At 39.1% G+C, this 16,241-nt stretch overlaps 2 protein-coding genes across 3 annotated transcripts; both read right to left on the bottom strand.

Moving 5' to 3' along the window:
• Window positions 1-344: 344 nt before the first annotated feature.
• LOC126590207 (lactoylglutathione lyase) lies at window positions 345-10,687 on the bottom strand. Of its 2 annotated transcripts, none has more exons than XM_050255728.1 (9): window positions 10,538-10,687; window positions 10,156-10,287; window positions 9,974-10,035; window positions 9,352-9,412; window positions 8,993-9,072; window positions 8,832-8,902; window positions 2,069-2,158; window positions 1,350-1,472; window positions 345-657 (listed from the first exon to the last, which is right to left on the bottom strand). In XM_050255728.1, exons 2-8 carry the CDS (start codon window positions 10,246-10,248, stop codon window positions 1,372-1,374), a joined length of 558 nt encoding a protein of 185 aa, XP_050111685.1. In that variant the 5' UTR covers window positions 10,249-10,287; window positions 10,538-10,687; the 3' UTR covers window positions 345-657; window positions 1,350-1,371. The 2 variants fall into 2 exon arrangements, with proteins under 2 accessions (XP_050111685.1, XP_050111684.1); XM_050255727.1 differs by having other exon boundaries at window positions 10,368-10,618.
• A 2,748-nt stretch (window positions 10,688-13,435) lies between these two features.
• LOC126590244 (uncharacterized) lies at window positions 13,436-15,923 on the bottom strand. Its single transcript, XM_050255748.1, has 4 exons — window positions 15,672-15,923; window positions 15,577-15,594; window positions 14,688-14,788; window positions 13,436-13,495 (listed from the first exon to the last, which is right to left on the bottom strand). Exons 1-4 carry the CDS (start codon window positions 15,862-15,864, stop codon window positions 13,436-13,438), a joined length of 372 nt encoding a protein of 123 aa, XP_050111705.1. The 5' UTR covers window positions 15,865-15,923.
• Between the last annotated feature and the right edge of the window lie 318 nt (window positions 15,924-16,241).

Below are 16,241 nucleotides of genomic sequence, written 5' to 3'. Positions count from 1 at the left end.
AGGTTCATGTCTCCAGTATTTTCTTGTATATGAACGGCATCAATTTTCTGTATGACTACTACTTTTGATTTTAACCTCCAATGTACAAGGGAAATTTATTGATTGTATGAATACTAGTAAAATTATATGCACTCCTCTCAACACAAAAGAAAATCCCATTCGTTTGTGTGATGGAATCTGCTGACAGATTTGGGTTGTGCTCGGTGACCATGATAGCCATGCAGTGTTTTTTTCCCCGATACAAGCAAAATAGCGGGCGACGGAGAATCACAAATAGAACCACAAATGCAGACACAAAGATAAATGCTCTTAAACACTTGAGCTTAATATGATGCGGGTGCACATACAAGAAACTCAATTCGTATAAATATTATGAATTTGACTGCTTGAGTAATGGTGGATTTAGAAACCCAATACTTGCAAAAGCTGCACATTGAGATCAGAAGGACTAAGTTTGTAATAAAGAAACAGTCGAGTAGACAACAAAAACAAAGGTAACTTGTACCAAGAACCAACTTACACAACCCATAAACTCCACACTCCATAGAAACAAGAAACAAAACAAACACACAAGAAAAAGTGCCAAAACATCTGGACACGGAGTATATCAGGAAAAACTAAGAATCGCTGCGCCTGCAAGTTGTCACCTACGCTCACCTGCATTGATATCAAATACATCTGTTTTGAATCTTTTGATAACTATGCAAGTTTCTAACCTTCGACATCGAACCAAGAAATGCAAGTGTTAAATGAAATCCACAGCCCGTAGATACAAATGTAACCAATTCATGTCTGAAATATACAAGCTACAACACCTAATTAACACCGGAGTAAATTAGGTGTTGTGCCCAAGGAGAAAAGTTATATACTTCTAGATGCATGATATTACAAAATGCTTGTGCCCGTTTTCTAGAGATTCAAGGCTTGTGTATACCAAGAAAGCATTCAGAACCACCATATGTATTAATGGCCAAACCAAACCCTATCACAAGATGAATGTAGTCCTTGCAATCTGGTGCCCTAGAAGTTTTTTTCCTAACAAATCGGATAGACCTAAGTCTACTCTTGCACCATACTCGTTGTAAATAAAAATGCATAAAAATGCACAAACACTTGAATACAAGCACTGTGAATGGCTCAAGTACCATGAATCAGTACAACCTCTGATCATGTTTCTGAGGGAGGGTAGGGAATCTAGTAATAAAATAAAATGCTTAACATAGTGGTTAGCAGATGAATATTGTTATGCTTACGATACACATGATGCGGTAGGCCAGTAAACCAAAATTTTTTTGAAATCAAATCCTGTACAATTAATTAAAAGCATGAATAAGAAAATTGAAACTAACCAGCAATTCAGGTGCCATGAACTCAAGAAGCATCAGCTGTGACTTTTCCTATAGTTTTAAGGTCAAAGATCTCGATCCAATAACCATCAGGATCCTTAATGAATGCTATCCCTTTCATCTTTCCTGCAATCACCATCACAAAATTAAGGAACCAGAAATACATAAATATTTCCCCATTCTGTATTTCTTCAAATAAAACAGTGCAGGAATCTAAAAGGGGGTGTGCTAAAAATCCAAAAACCAAGGAGTAAGTGAGAATGAAAAGTAATGGTCTTGGTCATCCACCCAAAGATAAGGAAACACACATGTCTTGCTCTTTCCTTATTGTAAGTTTGCAACCAAACGCATGATTGAACTAGAAGATACCAGACATGCATATATGAGCACGCACCTAACTATGCACATACATCCATACATCCTTAAAAACCATAATGCTTCTCAAAGGGTTTTGATACAAACTTAGAATTATTGCTGCTGTTAATTCAGGAAAGTGATGATCTTTTTGGTTAACTGAAACCATCTGCATTACTTATAAATACGGTATACAACAGAGACTCCCTACAAACTGATATTAAAAATTATCAGTTTATTTACATAAAAAGGATCTAAGGTGACCCAATCAATCCCCACCAATTATATGTGCTAAAGTTCAATGAGGTCCAGCTTTCCAGGATACATCTCATACTTATTAATAGATTCTACTATATAAGTGTTCTTACCATCATCTGGCTTTTTCACAAATTCTATCCCAAGACTTTCAAATCTCTCACATGCCTTGTATGTATCATCAACGGTGATGCCAATGTGTCCTGAGTAACAAAATTAGACAGTTAGGCCAGCCACTGTGAATGCCAGAAAGTAGAATTGATTTAAGGCACAGAGTCTGTCAGAATCACTATGTACAAAGTAGAAAAAGTACATGTATCATGCTTGATCAACCACTACCAATGACCATCAGGCAAAGCTACAAGGAAAAATGACTTGAGGAATATTCATATTATTCACATTTGCAGCAATATATGACTTAGGGTTTAAGGTTGCTGATCCAGTATGAATTTCAGTAGTTGCTGATCCTGTCCACAAATCGAGCCTTCCTGATAATTAGACCAACTGAGCATTGGAAGCTCTCATATCTTTTGCTTAAACACAAAAACATTTCACTCTATACCACACTTTATATAACGATACACACCGAATCCATACAAAAAAGTTTACAACAACAACAACAACAACAACAAAGCCTTTTCCCACTAAGTGGGGTCGGCTATATGAATCCTAGAACGCCATTGCGCTCGGTTTTGTGTCATGTCCTCCGTTAGATCCAAGTACTCTAAGTCTTTTCTTAGAGTCTCTTCCAAAGTTTTCCTAGGTCTTCCTCTACCCCTTCGGCCCTGAACCTCTGTCCAGTAGTGACATCTTCGAACCGGAGCGTCAGTAGGCTTTCTTTGCACATGTCCAAATCACCGGAACCGATTTTCTCTCATTTTTCCTTCAATTTCGGCTACTCCTCCTTTACCTCGGATATCCTCATTCCCAATCTTATCCTTTCTCGTGTGCCCACACATCCCACGAAGCATCCTCATCTCCGCCACACCCATTTTTTGTACTTGTTGATGCTTCACCGCCCAACATTCTGTGCTATACAACATCGCTGACCTTATTGCCGTCCTATAAAATTTTCCCTTGAGCTTCAGTGACCTATGACGGTCACACAACACGCCGGATGCACTCTTACACTTCATCCATCCAGCTTGTATTCTATGGTTGAGATCTCCATCTAATTCTCCGTTCTCTTGCACGATAAATCTTAGGTAGCGAAAACGGTCGCTTTTTGTGATCTTCGCTAGATTGCTCCTATCATTAGTATGGATAAGTATATAAATGGATAGAGATAGGAAAGCGAACACAAGATGTACGTGGTTCACCCAGATTGGCTACGTCCACGGAATAGAGGAGTTCTCATTAATTGCGAAGGGTTTACACAAGTACATAGGTTCAAGCTCTCCTTTAGTGAGTACAAGTGAATGATTTAGTACAAATGACATTAGGAAATATTGTGGGAGAATGATCTCGTAATCACGAAACTTCTAAGTATCGGAGTGTGGTATCGTCTTGACGTGCCTTATCTGTCTCATAGATAGATGGGGCATCTTCTCTGGAAGAACTCTTCCTCCATCCAGGGGTGGTATCTTTAACTGGTGGAGATGCACAAGGTAATGTATCAATTTCACTTGAAGCTTACTTGTAGTTTCAGGCTTGGTCAAGCGCGATACAAACCATGTAGTAGGAGTCCCCCAAGTCGCCGAGCTAGGGGATCTGCTGAAAGAGGTGACAGACAAGGTAAGTAATCATAGCTCCGGCTGATTGAAGTTACGTGGGAACATACTCTTTCATGCTAATGAGTCAAAGGCAAAACAACTCTACTCTTTATCCTCTCCGAGTACCCGGTGAAGCTTACTTATAGTTTCAGGCTTGGTCAAGCGCGATACAAACCATGTAGTAGGAGTCCCCCAAGTCGCCGAGCTAGGGGATCTGCTGAAAGAGGTGACAGACAAGGTAAGTAATCATAGCTCCGGCTGATTGAAGTTACGTGGGAACAGACTCTTTCATGCTAATGAGTCAAAGGCAAAACAACTCTACTCTTTATCCTCTCCGAGTACCCGGTGAAGAGCCAGCCACATCAGTGGCATATCCACCAGCAGCGCTAGTGGCATTATAGGCAGCATATGTTGATCCATCGGTAGCAGGGCCCCTATCAAGATAAAGTGGTCAACGCATGCTAATTCAGCAGGTTCAATCATTACTAAGGCGCAGGGATTGCTCTTGGATTGATTGCACTTTATAGCTAAGCTAGACAATTCCAGATTGATTCTGATTTCCAAAAGCTTCGCAGTTCGTCCGAGAGAAAGTCCAACTCACAGTCTCCCTATCTTGCAGGCAGCATGAAGGATAAAGAGAAGAAAATGAGAAGAGATGATATGGGATACTTTTGCTTTTGAAGAAATAACTTTCCACATGCTTATTCTTGAACTGAGCTGGAGGGTTTTCTGGTTTCCTCCAGAGTATAAGGCCGACTGAAGAATTTGAGGGTCAAAACAAGTCCATCAAATCTAGAGTACGTTCGACCTTGCTGATATGGGATACTTTTGCTTTGACAGAGTAATGGATGTATCGGCACTTGTGCTGTTACGCTTGTCTCCACATGCTTCCTTGTATCCTTCTCCCTTGCCCTATCTGTTCCTCAGGCAGATGCGGTATCTTCCCTGGAAGCATAAGATGTTGAAGATGAGTACTCGAGAGCAATGTCAGGTAAGTAATCAGGTAAGGGGTTCCAGGCAGTCAGTTCCTGGCTGGAAGCTTGATTCCAAGTACTGACTGAGTGCTCTCTTTCTCCTTGTCTTGCAGGTAAGAACAAGGTCAAAGGAAAAGACAGGGAAAAAGCATGATATGGGATACTCTTGCTTTTAACCCTGATGATATGAGATATTCTTGCTCTAGTATAGCTTGTTTGCAGAGGTATTATCGAGGGGAAAGAAAGCTGAATATTTCGAAAGGCTTCGTTGGGAGTGCCCTCTCAGATATGAGGAAGGATTGAGCATTTTTGCAAGTCTGCCTGTCCGTTGGAGATGGAGGTCGACATATATAGGAGTCTCCTTAACAACAAGTAGTAATGCTATTCCTTTACCCTACTTGGTCATAGCACAGTAGTGGGAGCTGCCAGCTTCACATGTTTTAACGTTGTCAGAGCACTTTGAAAAAGTGGTTTGTGGTATCTGGAAAGCTGATGTTGCGTGTGAAGATTACAGACAGCTTTATCCAAGGAGATCCGGCTCTTGAAGTTGGGAAAGTGTTGCCTCTTCGGTTTTCGAACAAGCAATCCTATCGGGGATCTGGCTCTCGAGATTCGGAGAACGATGCCTCTTCGATTTTTGAGAAAGCAATCATGCTGGGGGTTTGGCTCTCGAGATTCGGAGAGCGGTGGCTCTTCGATTTTTGGAAAAGTAATCATGTTGGGAGTCTGGCTCTCGAGATTCGGAGGACGGTGCCTCTTCGATTTTGGAGCAAGCAATCTTGTTGGGAGTGTTTTCTCGAATGTGAGTGAAGGTTGGGCATGTTTGCTAGTCTACCTTGCCACGAAGCACAGAGGTTGACACACAGGGACTTTCCAATTATCCAGCAATGGTACTGTTCCTTTACCCTCTTCGATTTTTGAGAAAGTAGGCATGTTGGGAGTCTGGCTCTCGAGATTCGGAGGACGGTGCCTCTTCGATTTTGGAGCAAGCAATCTTGTTGGGAGTGTTTTCTCGAATGTGATTAAAGGTTGGGCATGTTTGCTAGTCTACCTTGCCACGAAGCACAGAGGTTGACACACAGGGACTTTCCAATTATCCAGTGGTGGTACTGTTCCTTTACCCTTGTGGGTAATAATATGGTAGCTAGACCTTCAAAGTTTATGTGTCTAAACTTTGTTAGTGTTGTTTCTTTGCTATTCTTTTACCCTTCTTGGTCAGAGCGATGTAGTGGGAGCTGCAAGCTTCACGTGTTCAACTTTGGCAGAGAACTTTGGCAAAGTTATCTGTGGTACCCATGAGCTATTGTTGCGTGTGGGAAGTGGGTGATTGAACAGTAAGACTCATGTGCTTTCTACTTCACCAGAAGTCTTCGACCGAATGCCCATAATTTCCGCAAAGCTGAGTGCGTGTGACAGGTGCTGACAAGGCTGGAAAAGTAGGTGCCTCTTCGATTTCTGAGATCGGCCCTCGTGGTCTCTGAGCAGCCCAACTTTTGAGAAAGCAAGCGCCTCTTCGATTTCTGAGATCGGCCTTCGTGGTCTTTGCGCAGCCCAGCTTTTGAGAAAGCAAACGCCTCTTCGATTTCTGAGATCGACCCTCGTGGTATCTGAGCAACCTTGCTTTTGAGAAAGCAAACGCCTCTTCGATTTCTGAGCAGGCGCCTCTTCGATTTCTGAAGCTCCGTCGAGTGCAGATTTTTATAGAGGCTGACATTAGGTTCCAAAGCACCCTTGAATCTCCACCAGTAGAAGCTCCATTCTTGCACTTCTAAGATCTTGATTTGTCCGACCTCTTCTCTCTTCAACACCTTTGAAAATGTCTGGCCCCTTCGACCGTCGTTTTGACTTGAACCTTGTTGAAAAGGCAGCCCCGCCTTCTCCTGACAACATATGGCGTCCATCCTTCGTCTCCCCTACTGGTCCTCTTACCGTTGGGGATTCCGTGATGAAGAATGATATGACCGCTGCGGTGGTGGCCAGGAACCTTCTCACTCCCAAAGATAACAGACTACTTTCCAAACGGTCTGATGAGTTAGCTATTAAGGATTCTCTGGCTCTCAGTGTTCAGTGTGCAGGTTCTGTGTCTAATATGGCCCAACGCCTATTTGCTCGAACCCGCCAAGTTGAATCATTAGCGGCTGAAGTGATGAGTCTCAAACAGGAGATTAGAGGGCTCAAGCATGAGAATAAACAGTTGCACCGGCTCGCACATGACTATGCTACAAACATGAAGAGGAAGCTTGACCAGATGAAGGAATCTGATGGTCAGGTTTTACTTGATCATCAAAGATTTGTGGGTTTATTCCAAAGGCATTTATTGCCTTCGTCTTCTGGGGCTGTACCGCGTAATGAAGCTCCAAATGATCAACCTCTGATGCCTCCTCCTTCTAGGGTTCTGTCCAGTACTGAGGCTCCAAATGATCCCCCTCCGGTGCCTTCTCTTTCTGGGGCTCTACCGACTGCTGAGACTTCTCCTAAGCAACCTTTGTGAAGGCTCCCTCTTGTTTGTTTATTTTGACTTAGGTATATGTACATATTTGTAGCTTATCGGGGATATCAATAAATAAGCTCTCCTTCATTTCAACGTATTGTGTTAAATACACCAAAGCCTTCTTCGCTAAGTTCTTTGAATTTTTTTTTGTTGAAGCTTTGTGAGTGGAGCATGTAGGTTTAGGTAGTGTTCCCTTAATTTCCTGAGTGAGGAAAACTTCTCGGTTGGAGACTTGGAAAATCCAAGTCATTGAGTGGGATCGGCTATATGAATCTTAGAACGCCATTGTGCTCGGTCCTGTGTCATGTCCTTCGTTAGATCCAAGTACTCTAAGTCTTTTCTTAGAGTCTCTTCCAAAGTTTTCCTAGGTCTTCCTCTACCCCTTCGGCCCTGAACCTCTGTCCCATAGTCGCATCTTCTAATCGGAGCGTCAGTAGGCCTTCTTTGCACATGTCCAAACCACCGTAACCGATTTTCTCTCATCTTTCCTTCAATTTCGGCTACTCCTACTTTACCCCGGATATCCTCATTCCTAATCTTATCCTTTCTCGTGTGCCCACACATCCAACGAAGCATCCTCATCTCCGCTACACCCATTTTGTGTACGTGTTGATGCTTCACCGCCCAACATTCTGTGCCATACAGCATCGCCGGCCTTATTGCCATCCTATAAAATTTTCCCTTGAGCTTCAGTGGCATACGGCGGTCACACAACACGCCGGATGCACTCTTCCACTTCATCCATCCAGCTTGTATTCTATGGTTGAGATCTCCATCTAATTCTCTGTTCTTTTGCAAGATAGATCCTAGGTAACGAAAACGGTCGCTCTTTGGTATTTCTTGATCTCCGATCCTCACCCCTAACTCGTTTTGGCCTCCATTTGCACTGAACTTGCACTCCATATATTCTGTCTTTGATCGGCTTAGGCGAAGACCTTTAGATTCCAACTCTTCTCTCCAAAGGTTAAGCTTTGCATTTACCCCTTCCTGAGTTTCATCTATCAACACTATATCGTCTGCGAAAAGCATACACCAAGGAATATCATCTTGAATATGTCCTGTTAACTCATCCATTACCAACGCAAAAAGGTAAGGACTTAAGGATGAGCCTTGATGTAATCCTACAGTTATGGGAAAGCTTTCAGTTTGTCCTTCATGAGTTCTTACGGCAGTCTTTGCTCCTTCATACATATCCTTTATAGCTTGGATATATGCTACTCGTACTCCTTTCTTCTCTAAAATCCTCCAAAGAATGTCTCTTGGGACCCTATCATACGCTTTCTCCAAATCTATAAAGACCATGTGTAAATCCTTTTTCCCATCTCTATATCTTTCCATCAATCTTTGTAAGAGATAGATTGCCTCCATGGTTGAGCGCCCTGGCATGAACCCGAATTGGTTGTCCGAAACCCGTGTCTCTTGCCTCAATCTATGCTCAATTGTTGAAAAATGTATCCTAATTTTTTTATTGGCAGAACTAAGCATTATGAATGTATTTTAAGTTCATGGTTCAGAGAGAGTCCAAATGTAAGCATTTCTTGGAACCATCAATACTTGCTGCATAAGAAGAAATGACATAATACCTGGCATTTCGCATTAAATGGAATAGTTAATCAAAGTCTAAGGGAAGAAACAACTACGCTATAAAACATAAAAATAAGAACCGTATGTTTTAATGCATTGATAGGACGTTACATACCAAAGCCACGAGGTTCTGAATTCCCATTGTGATATCCTTTGAATTCTGGATCACTTTCAGTACCCCAATTACTGGAAATAGAAGTGATTGTCAGATATTACCGAGAGCATTCAACAAAAATTGTACTTATTTTCCATCTAGGAAAAACAAAAGAATCTCACTGTGTCAACTCAATTGTAGCCTTTCGACCAAAAGTCCAAACTGTTCTATCAACTGAGTTAGTTGGGGCTGAAGCAGGGTCCTATTCCAGAAAAAAAAAACCAAATTAAATTGAACGTCTCTGGAAACACCAGGACAATTTTTAGAGACATACTATCACACACTTTAATTGCATATAGGGGTTTGACAGATTAAAATGTGAAAGGCCAAACTGCTTTACGAAGAAGCATTAAATGGGACGTCAGAGATGTGTCAGATGGTTGAGGGAATGGAAATATGGTAATCCAACTACAACTGTAAAACCAACAAGAGCACCTAGTATAAATTTCTGTTACAGCAGATGGGACGTTATGAATTTTACCTCATAGCCCAAAAAGTACAAACTAAACTTCATTTCCGGAAAATCGAGCCTCTTAAGTAGCCTGAACAATAGTATAAATCACCATCAATTTCCACTTAAGGAGTCAATTTTTTGAACAACAACATCCGGTTACAGAATCTCCAGCTTTAGCAAAGTGCATACATGCATGTTTACATACACACTCATACAAAACCAATCAAAGAGGCACTACATCTCATGATAACACAAAAACAACCCAACTGAAATCCTGCTATCATGTCCCAATAAATCCAAAGAAGCTGTGAGGTATCCATAGACAAACCCACCAAAGTTCAACATCAAGAGTAACATCCTGATACATTAAACCGATATTGATTTGCCTGTTCTTCCTTTTGCTCCACTATTTGTGCAGATTTCTAATAACAAAGACAACCAATGCACTCAAAGTCTGATGCACTAGAATCCTAGATATTAATCAACTCTACCCTCCAGACACAAAAACACAATAATTTCACGAACCGAAAAACTCCTCAACTTAAACAAAGAAAATGCCAATCTTAACTCATACTTAACACAACAAAAGCATATAAACAGTAGAGAAAGAATTTCAATCAAAACGCCGTAAACAACAACAAAAACTTACGACATTCCCAACACACGCGAATAAAAGTCAAGACTGGCTTTTGGGTCCTTTATTCGGAACATCTGCAATCAAAATTCACAATAAAAATCCACTTCTACAGCAAAATTAAATACAGAGCAAGTGTCAGAAAAACAAAAATATAAACTTTGTATCTATTCATTCAAAGGGAGGCGGTTGCATACAGTTTGCTGCATGATGTAACCCTTAGTGGCTTCATCTGGGGTGACCTGGAGGCCCGGATTGTTGGCCGGAGATTCTTTCGGTTCGGACGCCATTGAAGAAAACAATCGGAATCGGTATTTCGGATTCAGACCCTGCAAAGACACACTAAAGTATGAGAGCAACCGAACTATCGAATCCTGAAGGATATAGAATATGTAAGATGAATTTGGACCTTGGGCTTGGGGGAAAAGAATGGGATTGTACAAGGAGATGATGGGGAGGGTTTGGGTGCCAATCGGATTAGGGAGAGGCGGGAAAAGACGGTTGTGATTGCAGAAGCAGAAGAAGCCATGGAGGCCTCTTGTGACTTGTGAGTGCGAGAGAGAGAGAGAGTGATTTTACCTTGTGCGAGAAAGGAAACCAGAGGAGGACAGGGCTCTCTCGTGCGGGAGATTTTGGAGGTCTCTATGTGCCTTTATTTTCTTTCGGCTTTTTCGCAAGATGGTGCATATATATCAATTTGCTCTGAGATTTTATTCAGGTACTTTTATAAAAAAAAGTGAGATTCATCAAAAGTTGAGCTGCAAAAAGTGTTTATGAAATATTTAAAAATAGTTTATTTTCATATTTTTGGGTGAAAAAATACCGAAAATATGAAGCAGTAAAAATGAGCTTATTCTCACAGTACAGCAGAATCAGTTTTTTTTCAAAGCACGTAAATACCAAATCAACCCTTAAAATAAATATAAGTGATTTTGAGATTGTTTACTGTCAATTAGTTTAATTTTTCTGTGAGAATTTTTCATCAAATTGAGGGTTTTTTCAAATCATCCTTCCTCTTAAACTTGTAGTTTATTTAATTTAATAGAAATTTTTCATAGAATGACCAAAATAATTGATAGTGAACAATTGTAGGGGCTATTTCTATTGATTTTAAATATCAAGAACCAAAATGAGAAATTATACTAATATCAGTGACTATTTTAGGTAAAAGCTTTTTCTTTCCTTTGTATGATTTTTTATTTATTTTTTTCATACAAAAATATTTTACTCTAACTAATAATCTAGTTCCAGCTGGAGGAGACTGAGCAAGGCCGATAATTAGGATCAAATTCAAAATATAATACATTCTCATTATCTAGTTAGTTGAATCTAAGGCCTATCACTAGTTAAGAGATATATCACGAAAATGCATTACTAGTTAGTTCATATGGATAATGAAGTTTTATGTATAAATTTCATAGATGATAAGTTTGAAATCAATTTATTTTTAGAAAAACCCAACCTCCCTTACCCACCTCAACCTCCCTTACCCACCTCCCCCTGCCCCCTGCCCCTGCCTCCCTCCCCCTAATATAATTAAATAAGAAAAAGTACATGAAAATACACATACATATTATATTATGTATGAATTAGCTAATTGTAACAATGATGACATCCATTTTTAGGCCCTTGACAAAACAAGATAACACAAACACACGTCTAGTATTATAATCTCGTAAGGTGTATTTTCATATATATAATAAATAATATATATATATATATAAGTGATATATGTTGATTTCACTCATACTTACTTAAGGCAAAAGAAATAATATACATATATACACAGTGTAGTACCGTTAAATTTCATAAACAGTGTAATACCGTTAAGTTTCATAAACAGTGTAGTAAGTTTTATAAACAGTGTAATAAGTTTCATAAAAAATGTAGTAAGTTTCATAAATAGTATGTGTGAGGATGCCCGGTCCCGTGTGTTAGTTTTTTTAAATTTTTTTTTAATATTAAAATTATGTCTTTTTCATTAAAACTTAAGTTCTTTTGTCATTTTTATTAAAATTTAATAGTTTTTCGTTAAAGTTTGTGTCTTTTTCATTAAATAAAGTTATAACATGGTTTTTTGTTAAAATAAACTTAGCACAAGCCATTTTCATGAAAGTTCCCTTTATTTTTGTCCTTAAATTATTATTCTAGTAAAAATTAAATCAATCTTAAATTCAGAGACCATATCAACAGTTTACTAAAGAAATGAAAGAGATTGTATTGCTAGTCGTTAGCCCAAAACCTTCTCTTATGCCACGCTTGAAATTTTGCTTATATTTGTCACAACTATAATGTTTAAATAAACATTCTGTTCCAAAAAACAAATATCACAACAATAGGGTACAAAACTATGAAGCACAGATATGGAAGGGAAAGCAAGGATTAAGGAGCATGTTTCGCTAATTAAAAAAGGATGTGCTATCCACACACTTCATTTTATTTCCTACACATCCTCATAATTTGTAACCGTCGGATCCAATTGAATTAAAGAAGTTCAAAGAGTAGAAATTAACAAAAGATATATGAGACGTAAAAAATGATGTGTGGATAGCACACCCCTTAAAAAATACAGGTATGTTTGATTCTAAATGGATCAAAACTTACAATATTAGAAATATAACAACCATATTTATCCTAATTAACAAAAGGTCAATAGAGTTTCAAAGACATAAATGCAGCTAAACTTGAAAAATTACAAACTAGTGCCGTTACATGTAGAGATGGCAACGTTTTCCTCAAAATTTTTATATTTTTTGATGGGTCGGTCGACTAGGCTTTAGACTCTGTATTGTAATTTCTATTTTGCACTTCTGCTTATTCAGACTCTGCATCGGAGTTTCTATTTCATTGTAGTCGAATCAGTCACAACTTATATTAGATTTTAGGGATACCTAAATTTTACATCCTCAAGGTTTGAGATGATTATTAAACTGGGCCAAAAAGTTTCAATTTTCTCAAATTGCTCCCTAAAGTTTCGAAATTGTTTCAATTTGCATCTCTTGTATATTTGAACGTCTAATTATCCTTTACATTGATCAGTTTTTTAGGTTATGTCGTTCAAATGTGACCCAGTTATGGATTCCATCACCATGTCATCAATTTAATGAAAATTCAAAGGATTCATTAGACAAAAGGTGTACATGTATTATCAGTTCCCGATCTCAAGATATGCTATCATGCCTTGCTTTGAGACATGACAAAAAAAAAAACAATGGTTCAACAACGCATTAACTTTTTTTTTTATATCATGACTGCATCTAACCTTTGTGTTAGACTGTCTACATACCCTAAAACATGATCAAGCCATTCGTAGTTCACCGTTTATTAAACTCTGACATTTCTCATAGTACTTCTAGCAGAAAAAACATATGGTTCTAGAATCACTCAATGAAACTCAAGCAACATGAGTCACTAGATTCCACACTACATAATGAAATTATATGGTAGCCAAGATTGTTATTTTGTCATCCACATGCATCACATGTTTTCCAACACAATTCCACAATCACGAAAAATAATTGATCTCATGAATCCAAGCTGCACAATATTAACATTTAACTACATTAATCAACCAACAAGACCAAATATCACTCCACTAATTTTTAATAAAACCAACCTCTATAAGGTTTACCATATTTCGCTATTGAAATCCAAGTATCCAACATTGTAACCCACGTTACAACCACAAACGTGAACTTGAGTAACTTCTATGCACAAGATTTTAGGATTCCAAACTAACTTAACGGAACTGAAATTGAAATGGAATTATGGACCAACTCAATGAAACCCAATCGAAGGTAAGGTACCAGACAATTGAATAAAACCGAATAAGGAAAATGATTCTAGACCACTCAATGGAATCCAGCTAGGAAGTTGTCGCCATTGCAAATATGTTAAGCAAAACGATAGGCATAGTATAATAGTATAGGTAGTAATCACCCATCGCTGATACACTAAGCATAATCACTCTTAGAATATGTATGATCCTCCATCGAGGATATATCAAGCAGGATTGTATCCTAGAATACTAGGTGATTACATATTGTGAAAATACCAAGCATGATCGCTCCTAGAATATGTATGGTCCCTTATTGTGGATATACCAAGCAGAACTATAAACATAGTCTAATAGTGTATACAGTGATCACCCATCACATATATACCAAGCAAGATCACCCATAGAATATATATGGTCCCCCATTGCTGATATACCAAGTAGTACCGTATCTTATAGTATTAGGTAATGATCACCCATTGCGCATATACTAAGCATGATCACTCTTAAAATGTGTATGGTCCCCCATTGCGAATATACTAATCAGAACCATAGGCACATATCCAAAAGTATGGTCTTCCATTGTAGATTAACCTAGTAGGACCACTTATGGGAACAAGGTTACCAAATAGGCAATGACCACCAATGCGGATTAACCAAGTAGAACCACCAATAAGTACCATGTACCTAAGTAGGCAGTGACCCTCCAGTGCAGAACCAAGCAGAGTCACCCCTATAATGCGTATGGTCCCCCAATACAGATTAATCAAGCAAAATCATAGCCATGCATCAAATGGAGTGGTCCCCCAATGTGGATTAACCAAGTAGGACCACTCATATACGATATTGCTATATAGTTCAGTTATATCATTATACATCATATATCATACATCCTATATCACGCATCGTACATCATACAACAATACAACACGAATCACAATTGTAAACACATACACTATCGATTCCACATGACAAACCTGTAGAATTATCAGAGACACGGGCCAAAGGCCCACTTCCAACAACACCGATGTTGTCCCCAACTTGATAATTACCACCTGCACAATCCGTCAAATGTGATGTGTTACCATAAAAGGCCTTGGTACTGGTTGGAGTGAGGTTAGCATATTTAAACTCTTCTTTTCACCAAGATACTGTCGATGTGGGATATTTCAACAAAACCATATATCTTATCATACAGACATACAAGTCTTACATGATGCTTTTAATATGTACTTGGCTCATATTTTCATACTAGCACTCTCACACATATTGTTTATATCATCTAGAAGTTTAACAAACACGTAAATCAATAGTAAGGTGCCACTTGCATGCAAACCAAGGTGCACATCTCTAGAATGGCTTGCTTATTAGAGTAGGTCTGCTAAACTCTATTGGGTCTCTAGTAGTACTAATTCTAATATTTAAGAGTGATTCAAGACATTTGACAAAAAGTTAGCCCTCGATCAATGTAGTTAACGATATGATCAACAACCTTACGTAGTCTAATCCGGAAGATCCACACATTAGATTTTTTATTGTAACTTCCCAAAATCCTCAAATATTACACATAATCACATATTATAATTTCATGACAAACCAACAACTGGATCTTCATCTACAAAGGTCATGTGGCCTCATTTGATTGGTCAAATCTCATCAAACAGATATCAAAATTAGATTCAACGCACCAAATTTAGCCTAGGAAGACAAGATAGGTCATCAAGCCCACGAGCCACCGCCAAGCGGCAATAGGTGCCCCGGACTTGCTGGATTTTCCAACTAACACCAAAATGACTCAAATACACCAAAATGAATATCGTGAGGAGTGGAGCAAGAGCTATACCTTCGCCGGAGTCTAGTTCTGCAAAAAAAAAATCATGAAATCGACAAGGGACCATCAGAAATCTTCAAAATTGATGAACGTCGATTCGACGTTACCGGTGCTCCAATAGCTTGAATTGTGGTTGGGTTTTGCTGTTGGGGTGAAGATGAATTGATTGGTTGTGGTGGATGACGTTGACATGCACAGAGGAGGACGATCATCGCTAACGAAAATCTGGGAAAAAGGTGAAGCTTGGCTCGCCGTGAAAATGAGGCCAAATGGGGCAACCTGGGGGTATTTCTTGTTCATGAGGGTGAGACGGTTTAAATGGTGGTGGAGGGGGCAGATTCCATCCTCGGAATCGGTTAGAAAAGCCCCCTGAAATTTGTCGAGAAAATGGGTTAAACCTTGGTAAGGAAGAAGAAGTCCAAGTCGCACATGGGTCCAGTCCCTCCCCTTTGTCTCCCCCCCCTCTCTAGCTATATATAAGTGCGTAAAAGATTAATTTGCCCTTGCCTTTTCAAGCTTATATCTCTTTAGTTACAAATCCGATTGGCAAAACGGTTTTCGCCTGCACGTTTGTGTTATCGAGCTCTATCCAAAAATATTAAGAGTGATTTCAAAAGGTCAATGGATTTTTTATTGTTATTTACGAAAATCAAACTTTAAGAAGCTAGAAATCAATT

Source organism: Malus sylvestris, chromosome 11 (assembly GCF_916048215.2).
Source record: "Malus sylvestris chromosome 11, drMalSylv7.2, whole genome shotgun sequence".
NCBI lineage: Eukaryota > Viridiplantae > Streptophyta > Magnoliopsida > Rosales > Rosaceae > Malus > Malus sylvestris.
The sequence above is the reverse complement of the archived record's forward strand: the minus strand, read 5'-3'. Positions and strand labels throughout refer to the sequence as shown.

What these genes read in the sequence shown, in the direction of transcription:
- LOC126590207 (XM_050255727.1), bottom strand. Translation starts at nt 10,487, where the DNA reads ATGGCTTCTTCTGCTTCTGCAATCACAACCGTCTTTTCCCGCCTCTCC. An exon ending in TCGCGTGTGTTGGGAATGTC is followed by an intron (nt 9,413 to 9,973) that starts GTAAGTTTTTGT and finishes ACTATTGTTCAG; the next exon opens with GCTACTTAAGAGGCTCGATT. An exon ending in TGTACTTTTTGGGCTATGAG is followed by an intron (nt 9,073 to 9,351) that starts GTAAAATTCATA and finishes TTTCTGGAATAG; the next exon opens with GACCCTGCTTCAGCCCCAAC.
- LOC126590244 (XM_050255748.1), bottom strand. Translation starts at nt 15,864, where the DNA reads ATGAACAAGAAATACCCCCAGGTTGCCCCATTTGGCCTCATTTTCACG. An exon ending in TGTCATGTGGAATCGATAGT is followed by an intron (nt 13,496 to 14,687) that starts GTATGTGTTTAC and finishes AATATTGTGCAG; the next exon opens with CTTGGATTCATGAGATCAAT.